The sequence below is a fragment of the Scleropages formosus genome, chromosome 1 (assembly GCF_900964775.1).
Source record: "Scleropages formosus chromosome 1, fSclFor1.1, whole genome shotgun sequence".
Classification (NCBI taxonomy): domain Eukaryota; kingdom Metazoa; phylum Chordata; class Actinopteri; order Osteoglossiformes; family Osteoglossidae; genus Scleropages; species Scleropages formosus.
In genome coordinates this window covers 17,722,982-17,736,418 of record NC_041806.1, presented here as the reverse complement: position 1 = coordinate 17,736,418, position 13,437 = coordinate 17,722,982, and the positions used below count along the sequence as shown (strand labels likewise).

At 45.9% G+C, this 13,437-nt stretch overlaps 1 protein-coding gene across 1 annotated transcript in view; it reads left to right on the top strand.

Annotated features, from left to right (window-relative positions):
- The window catches only part of LOC108920389 (coiled-coil domain-containing protein 85C-A-like), a 90,804-nt gene that overhangs the window by 68,100 nt on the left and 9,267 nt on the right, over nt 1-13,437 (top strand). Inside the window, exons 4-5 of the mRNA XM_029255315.1 lie at nt 4,085-4,186; nt 11,502-11,507. Of these exons, the coding sequence (XP_029111148.1) occupies nt 4,085-4,186; nt 11,502-11,507 (108 nt within the window). The remainder of the gene's footprint in view (nt 1-4,084; nt 4,187-11,501; nt 11,508-13,437) is intronic.

The following is a 13,437-nucleotide window of genomic DNA, read 5'->3' as shown; positions in this document are numbered from 1 at the left end:
CAATTTTGGGTGATGACCGAAAGAATAAGATTGCGGATACAAGCGGCCGAAATGAGTTTTCTCCGCAGGGTGTTGGGACTCACTCTCCGTGACAGGGTGAGGAGTTCGGACAAGGAGCTCAGAGTAGAGCCGCTACTCCTCCACATTGAGAGGAGCCATTTGAGGTGGTTTGGGCATCTGATAAGGATGCCCCCTGGGTGCCTCCCTTTAGAGGTATACCAGGCACGGCCAACCGGGACAAGGCCCCGAGGTTGGCCCAGGTCCCGCTGGAGGGATTATATCTCACAGTTGGCCTGGGAACGGCTAGGGATCCCCCAGGCTGAGCTGGAGGAAGTTGCGGGGGACAGGGGTGGCTGGGCCTCTCTGCTCTCCCTGCTGCCACCGCGACCCTTTTAGGACAAGCAGGACAGAAGATGAGATCTTTTGCAAAAACAATAGTTTATTTATTGTGAAACTTGCACAAATGTTCTCTATCAGCCCTATGATAATACAGAATAGTTTTTGATATGGTACAGTATTTAAACTCTACAGGTAGTCCTCCACTTATGATTGTCACGTGAAACATGGGGGCCTGGGATGGCTGGACCCAAGTGCAGTGTTGTTCATCTGGAGACGAGGGATGAGGCAAGTTCTCGGTGTCGGGGACAGGCGAAGGGTTGGTCAATCGGCGGTCAGGGTCAGAGCGAAGATCCATGGGTGAGGTCAGGGGACTTAGCGAAGGGTTGGTCGAAAGGCAAACAGGACAGGAACGAGGATCCGTGGACGTGGTCGGGAAACGAAGTGAAGAGTGAGAAACCGGAGAACGTGAACAAAGAGCTAGCGAAGCTTGTGAACGAAGAGTCAGGAGAAAGGGCGGTTGTCCCTGACGAGATTCCGCAAAGGTCTGGGAGTTGCGGAGTGTCTTTTAAAGGGTAGGTGGTGAACTGGAGTCAGGTGCTGTCGATTGAGTTGTGAGCGTGGACGTGACAGTGATGGGATTCCATTCTGACAACCTCATTATAAGTTGATGTTGTTAGTCAAAAATCCCTTGATACTGTATTATATGAAGCCTAAGCAAATACAAACAATTAAACTGCATGAATGTCAGGGTGTGTAATACACCTTCATTTTGTTAGTATAAAAATTTTGTGATATAATAAATTATATTATTAAAAAATATTAGGAATGTGATTAGGAATTGTCGCTCTTTGGTTAAAGTTTTATGCAGCTACAGTACTTGTGTGATGTATGTTGGTTCATGTGGTGGAAAGTAATGGACTAACTTTACTTTGGAATCACGCATCTGCATCTGATTCTCTCTTTCTGCTAATGTAATGTACACATTGTATTTTCTATGTGATGTACATCACTTTGGAGAAAACCATCTGCTACATGAATAAATGCAAATGTTTTATATAATTGTAGCAAAAATTATTTTAGCTTGTCTTTTCATGTTTTCATTCATTCATTAAATAATTACAGAGTATACCCTGTATGCATAGGGTGTGAGACAAGGTACATGGTATGCTAGAAGGAAACACTTTAATCATTTGGCTCATGAATGTTTATAAGGAAATAAAGCTCCCATGACCACTGCCTATGCTTTTCAGTCTGCAAATCATGAATACACTGTGCTTTTAGTCGCATGGTGTAGTATTTCTAACAAATGTTTGACACTAGACGATATACAATATAGAGAGTTGAAGATTGGAAAAACGTTTGTCGGTCTAATGAATCTCAATTTGTGCTGCTACATGTGGATGGTAGGGTCAGAATTTCGCATTAACAGCATGAATCCATAGACCCAACCTGCCTTCTGTTAACAGTTCAGGCTGCTGGTGGTGGTGTAATGGTGTGGGGAATGTTTTCTTGGCACACTTTGGGCCTGTTAATACTAATCAATCATTATGACCATGTGCATTCCTTTATGTTCACAACATAAACATCTTCTAATGGCTACTTCTAGTAGGATAATTTGCCATGTCACAAAGCACAAGCCATCTCGAACTGGTTTCAAGAACATGGCAATGAGTTTAGTGTACTTCAATGTCCTTCCCAGTCACAAAATCTGAATCCAATAGATCACCTTTGAGATGTGGTAGAACGGGAGATTCACAGCATGAATGTGCATCTGACAAATCTACAACAATTACTTGACACAAGCATTTCAACAGGCACCAGAATCTCTAAGGAATGTTTCCAGCACCTTGTTGAATCCATACAAGAAAGAATTCAGGCTGCCAGAATTAGGACTAGTGACCTGTTGACTGACACAGTCAAACACCAGATTGTACTATCCTCTCTTGGGCACCTTGGTATCAATGGAAGAGTACTGAAATGGTTTGAGTCCTACCTATCAGGCAGATCCTACCAAGCGGTCTGGTGGGGTGCCAGATCATCCCTTCAGCCTTTCTTAACTGGTGTTCCACTAGGTTCGGTACTGGGCCCCCTACTCTTATCAAGCTACACCTCTGCCCTCAACCCTGTCATCGCTTCCCAAGGAGTCTCCTGCCACTGCTATGCCAATGATACCCAGCTATTCCTCTCTTTCTCCACCCGGCACTACAGACTTTCACTTTTCTGTCTGCCTATAAGACATCTCTGTCTGGATGTCTCACCACTTACAACTCAATCTGTCCAAAACAGGGAACTTTCAACTCTCAGCTGGTCCATCCCACTATTGAGAATTCTTCATTAAACTGGACACCTTGCTCATTTTACCTGTCTCATTAGCTAAGAGCCTGGCAGTAATGATTAACTCAAGACTGTCCTTCTCTTAACATATCAAAGCCACAGCCCAGTCCTACAGAGACATCCTGCATAATGTCTGCAGGATCCAACCTGATCTCACAACAAACTCTACGCGACTCCTGGTCCAGGGCTATTGCAGCTCCTTATTGTGTGGCCTTGCTGCCTTTGCCATCAGACCTCTCTAGCTAATACAGAATGCTGCTGCACGAGTTGTGTTTAACATCCTTAAGTGTTCCCATGTATTCCCTCTCCTCAGCTCTCTGCATTGATTTCCCAAAGCTGCGTGGATCAAATTTCAGACTGTGGTTACTCCTTACAAAACCCTCTCAATGAATCTGGTTATCGATATCTTCAAGACCTGATCAGTTGCTGCATCCCAACGAGACTGTTAGGCTCCCTCATCTCTGCCCACTGTTTTAGTTGCATGCACAAGAGGTCCAAAATCAAAAACACAGGGTTTTTTGGTTGTGACTCTTATGTGGTAATATGACTTTGCCTTTCACTCAGAACTTCTGACTCTGTCTATACATTTAAGAAGTTTTTCAAAGCTCATAATTTTTGGACTTATTCTCTTCTCCCCTGGTCTTGTAAGTCCTTTATAAATGTGTAGTTGCTTGTTATATTTAATCATTTACAACAATATTTTTTTAAATAATGGAAAAGCCTGTATGCACCTATTCATGTAACATATAATCAGCATGGTGGCACAGCTTGAATGTTGTGTTCAGTGTTGCTTGAATAAAGCAGCGTGATTGAAATCGATATGACTGTTCTGACAGTTGATCTTGTGTGGAAAATTGTGGATTTGTTTTTTTTAAGAAAAACAGCTTAACTTGCATCTGGAGCTCTAAAACTTTGAGAGCTGAAAAATGAACCCAAATTATGTAGTATGTGATTCTTAGGGGGGTTAGCTTATGCACAGAGAGGTCAGAGAAGTGCTGATTCAATTCTGTGATAAGTCTTGAGGCTGTAATTTTGTGGCATTTAATTTTGTGGCTCACTCTTGTGAAGTATCGATGCATTTCTGTTGTTAAGCTTCACCTTGAAACCACTGTTCCTTTTTGCCAATAAAGTTTGCCCGTGCTTGGCATATACTGTATATTTATTTTTGGAGGGAGCTTTGGGTGTAGATCACAGCACTAAATTACATTTTTGTGCCAAATACAATCCTTATCTTTGTCAAAAAAGTGTCTGGATTGTGATTTAACTGGTATACTGTAAAGAATGAGTGCATATACCCATTACTGACGCCAAAGTTATGTAATCCCTTCTTGCCTCCTGGATATGCTGTTTTGGACACTTCCTGTGCTTGCAACAGTTGCCTCACAGGCATTTTTTCTTCTCATCTTGGCAGTGTAACCTTGGTGAGCTGAGGACTCTACGGAAGGGTCTATCCCTCTACCACTCGGAGTCTCAGCTGTCCTCATTACCGCAGCACCAGGACAACTTGCAGAACGTATGTACTCTGGAGTCAGGGGTCCTATTTTCAGAAGCCAGAAATTAGTTGCATGTTAGCCATGGTCTTTTCCAGGCAAAGGCCTTGCCACACTATACTGTGACCTCATTGGTCTGACATTTGTCTACATGTTACCTAGTGGTTAAAGGTCTCATCTAGACTAGATTTGAGACATATGGAAGCTAACATACATGTTAGCTTTTAGTTAACAGGCTTATCTAGACTAGTGACTAGAGGTATCTAGGTGTTAACTTGTACATTAATCTTTGACTAAAGGTCTCATCTAAGTCCTCAGTTGCTAAGGACATGGCTAGTCATAACTAACATGTTAACTTATAGGAAAACTCATGTAGACTTTAGGCAGTATGTACATCTGGGATTTAATTACACCTTATTCTACCAAACACAAGATCATAAAGGCAATATCTAGCAGCACATTCACATGTTGCTAGGGCTAAATTTCTAGATACAGTACATAGTACAAAGTGGCAATTACAGTAACCTGTACTTCACTTCCCTAAGCTTTGGACTGGATGGAATCATTCTTAGCTGATTTCAACCCTATTTGGTTTTGTGGTTCAATATATATTTCCACTTGAAAATTCAGGCTACTCTGAGGATTTTTGTAGATTGCTACTCTTCTGTGTTTGGCTTCATTTTATGAAATACTATATATTTCATTGACATGATTATTTTTAAAACATTAGCTAAGAAAAATACAAAAGGTGATACGTAACTCAACTTAGATCTGCTACCTGTGCAGCGTAACTATAATTCCACTACAGGCATTACAAAACCAGCATTTACATGAATTCACCGGGATGAAGAGTCACATATGAAAGACTTACAAAATTACTGTATAAATAGTGATTTATAAATAATGCAAAAGTTGTAGAAACAATTCTGTAGCAAAAAGTATCTTGTAGGTTCTATACTATATTCTGTTTCAGTTACATCTAGCACTTGTAAACACTAATCATCATTAGTTCTCATACGAGGGACGTAGTGGCGCAGTGGGCTTGACCGGGTCCTGCTTTCTGGTAGGTCTGGTTGTGTCCCCTCCCCCTCCGGCCGTATGCCCTATGCTGCCGGGTTAGGCTCCGCCTTGCTGCGACCCTGCTTTGGACAAGTGGTTTCAGGAAATTTGTGTGTATGAGATTCTCATGTCTCCCAGCCTGGTAAAACCTTGAAAGCACAAATTCATAATGTAGCCTGTGTTTAGATAAAATATTGGCTTGGTTTTGTACAAAGATAAATGTCTTGTATTGACTGCTCCCTGTTTCGGTCAGTCAAGCTATTTGCTCAAGACTGTACGCTTATAATTCACTGGAAGTATAGCTTTAGTGTCCTTCTAAAAAGCTTTTTTCCTTAAAAACCTAATTCAATTACTTTAAGAATTATTACTTCAGAGTTGGGGGCGTGGTGGTGTGGCAGGCTTGGCCGGGTCCTGCTCTCTAGCAGGCCTGGGGTTCGAGTCCTGCTTGGGGTGCCTTGCAATGAACTGGTGTCCATCCTGGGTGTGTCCCCTCCCCCTCCAGCCTTGCGCCCTATGTTGCCGGGTTGGGCTCCTGTTTGCCGCGATCCCGTTTGGGACAAGTGGTTTCAGACAGTGTGTGTGTACTTCAGAATCCAGTTATTTTATGTTCAATAACCTGGATCTAAAATCTTATTCCTCATAACTCAGTGGAATTATTAGTTAATTGTCCCAGAGTCTTCTAAACCACAAAAAGGTTTTGGTGACATTTAATGAGGAGCTAAACCTCTTAGTGTAGACCCAGTGTGGCTCAACCTCATCCAGGCTACTTCTTTGCTCAGGGGCCTTCACACACTAGTAAATGCAAGTGCAAACCTGTTTCAGTTTTTGTGACCAGTGTGACCAGGCAGTGGCAGTGATGATGAGTGGCCCTTTTCCTGCAGATCTTTTTTTAGCATAATCCTGATGCTTAGGAAAAAAAAATGCTGGGCCTAAAAAAGATTTATCTCCCTGGGCTGATTTGAAATAGATTTAAATTTAAGAGCAATTAGCAAGGGCAGAGCAGTCTGCCTGCTTAGCTTGTGACCCTGGCATAGGCTCAAACGGGAAGGGTCTTGTTCCATCTACATCCCAAGGAACTTGCTCTACCCTGTGGCAGAAAGACTCTCAGTTAAATCAGTATAGCTCTGCTCAAACAGGCCACAGGATTTAAGATGTCTTTGAACAGCTAAAATCATGTGCATCCCGAGTCACATGCTCTTCCATCCTACAGTGCTGCTGGCCTTGTGAGTCGAAAAGGCAGCTGAAGGACAAAGCAGAGAACTGGCAGGCAAATAAACCCAATGTTTATCTCTATATGTTATTCTTACTTATGTTCTATTAGCCCTTTTATTGTCTGTCCACTTGTCTGGAATTGTACATGCTCAAGGAACAGACTTCGATTTTGCATTCCTTCTGGCAACGAGAGACATTTACATTTATTCATTTAGCAGGCATGTTTTCTTCTCCAAAGTAATGTACTGTACATTAACTTGGACAACTACACACACACACACTCACACACACACACACACACATTTTCAGAACCGCTTGTCCCATATGGGGTCGCAGGGAACCGGAGCCTACCCGGCAACACAGGGCGTAAGGCCGGAGGGGGAGGGGACACACCCAGGACGGGACGCCAGTCCGTCGCAAGGCACCCCAAGCGGGACTCGAACCCCAGACCGACCGGACAGCAGGATTGTGGTACTTGGACAACTAATGATTAACAAATATTTTTAGCCGATATCTTTGTCATTGTAAGTGACTTACAATGTTATATGGACTGCACTAAACTCTGTACAATCATTTACACATATATTTGCCAGAGTCATGTAACATATAACATGGCATTACCTAGGCACAGACTTAAATACACAGACAGGCACACAGACACACAACCAGAGTCAGCAATCCACCTGAAACTCATATCTTTGAGAGGCATGCAAACACGGGGAATAAATACAAACTTCACATATGCTGAGCAGTGATGAAAACCCACATCCAATTGCACAGCCTAGGAGCTGACAGGCACCATGTAAGTCTGTTCAGTGAGTAAAAATTTACTTGCATTGTTTCCATACATTTATTTCTTTTACTATTCATTTTTATTTGCATTAAAGGTTGAATTAATAAATCAGCTCTGAGTATCATATGTATGCGTCAGGAACAAGGACACGAGACCGAGGAGTCGGTGAGGACCCAATCGTGGGTTTGTTTATGTTGGGAGAACTGGACAAGGGAATAAGTAAGAATCGTAGTCGGGGACAGGCAAAGGTTATTCAAGGCGCAGACGTTGTTCTTCGGGTGAGATGGGATTCGAGGCTGATCAGACAAGGCAGGAGATCAGGAACCAAGAAGACAGGGACAAGGGGACGAAGGGCAAAGAACAGGGAGGGACTGTAAGGACAAGGAGGTAAATGGGTTTCCACTGGTTGTCGCAGGAGAAGCGGTGGGCTCAATGAGACTCTGCAACCTTGCGCTTGGTGTGGCTTCCTTTATCTCTGGTTGCTCTGATGCGCAGAAGGTGCGATAGTTTGACTTGATGGCATCGGCATGACAATATGTGTGAGCAGCTGGTAGCATAACAGAGCTGCTGCCTTTGGACCCAGAGGTTGCAGGCTTGAATCCCAGCTTTAGTACCCTTGATCAAGGTGCTTACTTTAAGTTTCTCCAATAAAATTACCCAGTTGTATACATGGATAAGTAATTAGCTTAACATTGTAAGTTATTTTGAGAAAAGCATAAGATAGATGTGTGTTTTGTTTACGAGTTTGTTATGTACCATACATATTAGCTACAAAAGAGCTGAACAAGCACAAGTACGCAAGTCTAAAGACATGCTGTTCAGGTTCACCCATAGTGTGTGAATGACAGAGAGAGTGTGTTCCACTGATGTATGTATGGATGAGTGACCCATTGTAAGCAGTGTATCTAGCAATGTAAGTCACCTTGGTGAATAAGGTGTGAGGGCTGATAACACTACATAGAATTTGTTGGAAGTCGCTTAGGAAAAAAGCGTCTGCTACCCCAAGATGATCCCCATTAGGTAGTTCTGATAATGCATTCTTGGTTTAAAATAAGATTCTCTCAATATATTCCAGTTCAACTTGTTTTTATTGTCATTCTTCTATATAGCTTGTATATAGTGGAACGAAATGTCGTTTCTCCGGAGACCATGGTGCAACACAGAACGGGAGTACAAGACAGTAAATAAATACACAGGACAGGACACGGATGCGGACATGGGCTGTACTGAAGGCAGTTTGCAGTGTATGGAGTCGTGCTGGGTTAGCTGTTTGACTGTGCCAGGTGAGCGTCGGGAGGCAATAGGGTGTTGAGTAATCCGACTGCCACAGGGAAGAAACTGTTGCAGAGTCTGCTGGTGGTGGCACGGATGCTCCTGTACCTTCTGCCAGATGGCAAACAGGCAGAGTCCATGAGAGGGGTCGTCCACAATACTGGTGGCTTTGCGGATGCAGCGGTTTTTGCATGAGGTGTCGATGATGGGTAGAGGGACTTCGATGATCTTTTCAGCTGTTCTCACAACTCGCTGTAGGGTCTTGCGGTCAGAGACTGTACAGTTTTCATACCACATGATGAGACAGTTGGTCAGGATGCTATTATCCCTCTGTAGAAGGTGGTGAGGATGGGAGGGGGGAGTTTGGCTCTCTTCAGCCTCTGTAAGAAGTGGGAGCGCTGCTGGGTCTTCTTGGCTCGGCAGGTGGTGTTGAGAGTCTAGGAGAGATCCTCCGTCATGTGCGCACCAAGAAACTTGGAGCTTTTGACTCGCGCCACAGTTGTTCTGTTGATGTGCAGTGGTGAGTGATCTACTCGGGTTCTCCTGAAGTCGACAATCATCTCTTTAGTCTTATCAACATTAAGAGAAGAATTTTTGTCTCTACACCATTCTGAAAGCTGATTCACTTCCTCTCTGTATGCTAACTCATCATTGTTGCTGATGAACCCCACAACTGTAGTGTCCTCAGCAAACTTGATGATATGGTTTGAACTGTACTTTGCAGCACAGTCATGAGTCAGTAAGGTAAACAGCAGTGGACTGAGCACACATCCCTGGGGAGCACCGGTGTTCAGTGTGGTGGTGCTGGAGGTGGAGTTGCTGATCCTGACGGAATGGGGTCTCCCAGTCATAGAGTGCAGGATCCAGTTGCAGAGGGAGGTGGTCAGACCCAGCAGGCTCAGCTTAGTTATCAGTTTCTGAGGGATGGTTCAGTTGAATGCTGAAGTGAAGTCAATGACTAGCATCAGATGGGTCAGAGAAAGGTGGATGTAGCAGATATGGCATCCTCTGTTGAACGGTTGGGACGGTAGGCATACCGGAATGGGTCTAGTGTGGTGGGAAAACTGCTCTTTATGTGTTTCATGACTAGCAGCTCGAAGCACTTCATGATAAGTGTGAGTGCAACTGGCTGGTAGGACACATGATTTCTTCGGCACAGGGATGATGGTGGTTGTCTCGAAGCACACAGGGACAACTGCTTGGCTCAGGGAAATGTTGAAGATGTCCGTGAAGACATCTGCAAGCTGAACAACACATTCCCTGAGTACTCAGCCAGGTATGTTTCAGGACCTGCAGTTTTCTATGGGTTATCTCTGGACAGAGTCTTCCTGACATCTGCTGCAGACAGACAAAGCACCTGGTCAGTGGGAGTTGGTGTGGTCTTACCTGCTGGCATGTTGTTCTGTGCTTTGAACCATGTGTAGAAATCATTCAACACATCTGGGAGCGAGCGAGGCGTCACCATCACAGACTATGTATTTCATACTGTGTATATCACAGACTATGTATGTACTACTGAATATGTTAAAGATATAGCAGGAGAGTTGCATGCTTGGGAAAAAAATGTGTGAACCTTTTCAGAATACATTACATATTTTTTCCATTAAAATTCTTGGTAATTTAAAGTCCGTTTTAATAAGGAAAATTCACCTAATGAGTAGATTTTAAGCAATGAATTATGCTTGTTTTGTGTATGACTTGCATTGCAAATAATGATTCTTTGCTAAAACAGTTTGGGTAAGGTACCAATTTAAAAATGGACAAAGCAGCAAGTCTGTCTTTGGTTTTGAACCATCAACCTCAGCTGTATGCTTAATTGTTGTTCTAAAAGTTTTTTTTGTTTCCTGACTGTGGAGGAGAAAACACTTTGTAGTATAAGCATATTAATTTATGGGTTGCATTTTTTAGCCTTTTGGGGAATTTAAGTGAGTGCTTCTTGAAATGAATGGGACATTCTGTCCAGGTCCACCAGTGCTGCCTTCCCTTAACAGAGCCCGAGTGCTGGAAGCTCTTACTGGGGCAGAGGATGGCATATTGCTTGGACTAATGTCACACTTGCCCTGGGATTAGAGAAAGACTGCCAGCAGTGGAATTTCATGCCATTGTTTTTAGATTAAAAGTGAGACAAAGACTCTAAAGGCTATGTCTAAACAGTTGCCTTGGCTATGTGAATGCCTCTTTGTGAGCTACTCTGCTTTGCTCTGTGATGACCAAGAAAGAAGTGTTGGGGTAGATCAGATCTTAATAAATAATTAGAGCAGAAATCAACAAAGTCTCTATTGAAATTATAGTCAAAACCAGTGGTGTTTCCTGCTAAATTGAGTTTGTTCTGTTAAAACAGTAACCTTCTTATAATAAAGATATGGTATTTTATCCTCGCCAGGCATTCTATGATGCACTCTTTGCTAGTACCAGGTGGGACACTCTTGTATCTTCAGAACACCAACAAGGGGAACGGAACACTCCCTCATTTTACAGGGTTCTTGGTCGAGGCTGGCTTAACAGCTTTCTTCTGTGGCACGTTAGTTCTGCTAATATCACATTCCACATAATCCAAAGATGATTCATTGGTTTAAGAGGTGGGAACTGTGCATACCTTTGAAGTAAAGTCAATTATGGTTGTATAACCATCCTGAGCTCCTCCGTGAACCGCCACCTTATCGTGGTGGAGGGGTTTGAGTGCCTGAATGAGTCCAGGAGCTATGTTGTCTGGGGCTACATGCCCCTGGTAGGGTCTCCCATGGCAGACAGGTCCTGGATGACAGACGAGACAAAGCGCGGTTCAAAAAAAACCCCTTATGACAAAAAAATCAAGGCGTCCGTTTACCCCGCCCGGTATGGGGTCACCGGGGCCCCACCCTGGAGCCAGGCCTGGGGGGGGGGCTCGCATGCGAGCGCCTGGTGGCCAGGTCTATGCCCACGGGGCCTGGCCGGGCTCAGCCCGAAGCCACAACGTGGAGCCGCTCTTCGGTGGGCTCACCACCTGCCGGAGAAACCATAAGGGGCCGGTGCGTTGTGTTTTGGGCGGTGGTCGGGGCCGAGTGCCCGGCCGACCCAAACCTCGGGCGCCAACTCTGGTTTTTGGGACTTGGAATGTCACCTCACTGGCGGGGAAGGAGCCTGAGCTGGTGCGGGAAGTTGAGAGATACCGTCTAGATATAGTCGGGCTCACTTCCACTCACAGCTTGGGTTCTGGAACCACTCTACTCGATCGAGGGTGGACTCTCCACTATTCTGGCGTTGCCCAAGGTGAGAGGCGGCGGGCTGGTGTGGGCTTATTAATAGCCCCCCAGTTCAGCCGCCATGTGTTGGAGTCTACCCCGGTGAATGAGAGGGTCATCTCCCTACGCCTTCGGGTCAGGGAACGGTCTCTCACTGTCGTTTGTGCTTATGCGCCTAGCGGCAGTGTAGAGTACCCGGCCTTTTTAGAGTCCCTGGGGGGCGTGCTGGAAAGCGCTCCCACTGGGGACTCTGTCGTTCTACTGGGGGACTTTAACGCCCACGTGGGCAGCGACAGTGATACCTGGAGGGGCGTGATTGGGAGGAACGGCCTCCCTGATCTGAACCCGAGCGGTGAGTTGTTATTGGATTTCTGTGCTAGTCGCGGTTTATCCATAACGAACACCATGTTCATGCATAAGGGTGTCCACCAGTGCACTTGGCACCAGGACACCCTAGGTCGGAGGTCGATGATCGACTTTGTAGTCGTTTCTTCTGACCTTCGGCCATATGTCTTGGACACTCGGGTGAAGAGAGGGGCTGAGCTGTCAACTGATCACCACCTGGTGGTGAGTTGGATTCGATGGCGGGGGAAAAAGCTGGACAGACCTGGCAGGCCCAAACGCATAGTGAGGGTCTGTTGGGAACGTTTGGCGGAGGCCCCTGTCAGAGAGGTCTTCAACTCCCACCTCCGACAGAGCTTCAACCAGGTCCCGAGGGAGGTGGGGGACATTGAGTCTGAATGGACTATGTTCCGCTCCTCCATTGTCGGTGCGGCTGTTCGGAGCTGCGGCCATAAGGTCTCCGGTGCCTGTCGCGGCGGCAATCCCCGAACACGGTGGTGGACACCGGAAGTAAGGGATGCCGTCAAGCTGAAGAAGGAGTTCTATCGGGCCTGGCTGGCTCATGGGACTCCTGAAGCAGCTGACGGGTACCGACGGGCCAAACGGAGCGCGGCTCTGGCAGTCGCCGCGGCAAAAACTCGGGCTTGGGAGGAGTTCGGTGAGGCCATGGAGGAAGACTTTCGGTCGGCCTCAAAGAGATTCTGGCAAACCGTCCGGCGACTCAGAGGGGGGAAGCGGTGTTCCACGAACACTGTTTACAGTGGAAGTGGTGCGCTGCTGACCTCAGCTGAGGATGTTCTCGGGCGGTGGAAGGAGTACTTTGAGGATCTCCTCAATCCCTCCGACACGCCTTCCGTAGAGGAAGCTGAGGCTGGGGACTCGGAGGGGGACTCGTCCATTACCCTGGCTGAAGTTGCTGAGGTAGTCAAAAAACTCCTCGGTGGCAAGGCTCCGGGGGTGGATGAGATCCGCCCCGAGTTTCTCAAGTCTCTGGATGTTGTGGGGCTGTCTTGGCTGACACGCCTCTGCAGCATCGCGTGGAGTTCGGGAACGGTGCCTCTGGACTGGCAGACCGGGGTGGTGGTCCCTCTTTTTAAGAAGGGGGACCGGAGATTGTGTTCCAACTACAGGGGGATCACACTCCTTAGCCTCCCTGGGAAAGTCTATGCCAGAGTACTGGAAAGGAGAATCCGACCGATAGTCGAACCTCGGATTCAGGAGGAGCAATGCGGTTTTCGCCCTGGCCGTGGAACACTGGACCAGCTCTATACCCTCACTAGGGTGTTGGAGGGTTCGTGGGAGTTTGCCCAACCAGTCCATATGTGTTTTGTGGACCTGGAGAAGGCATTCGACCGTGTCCCTCGTGGCATCCTGT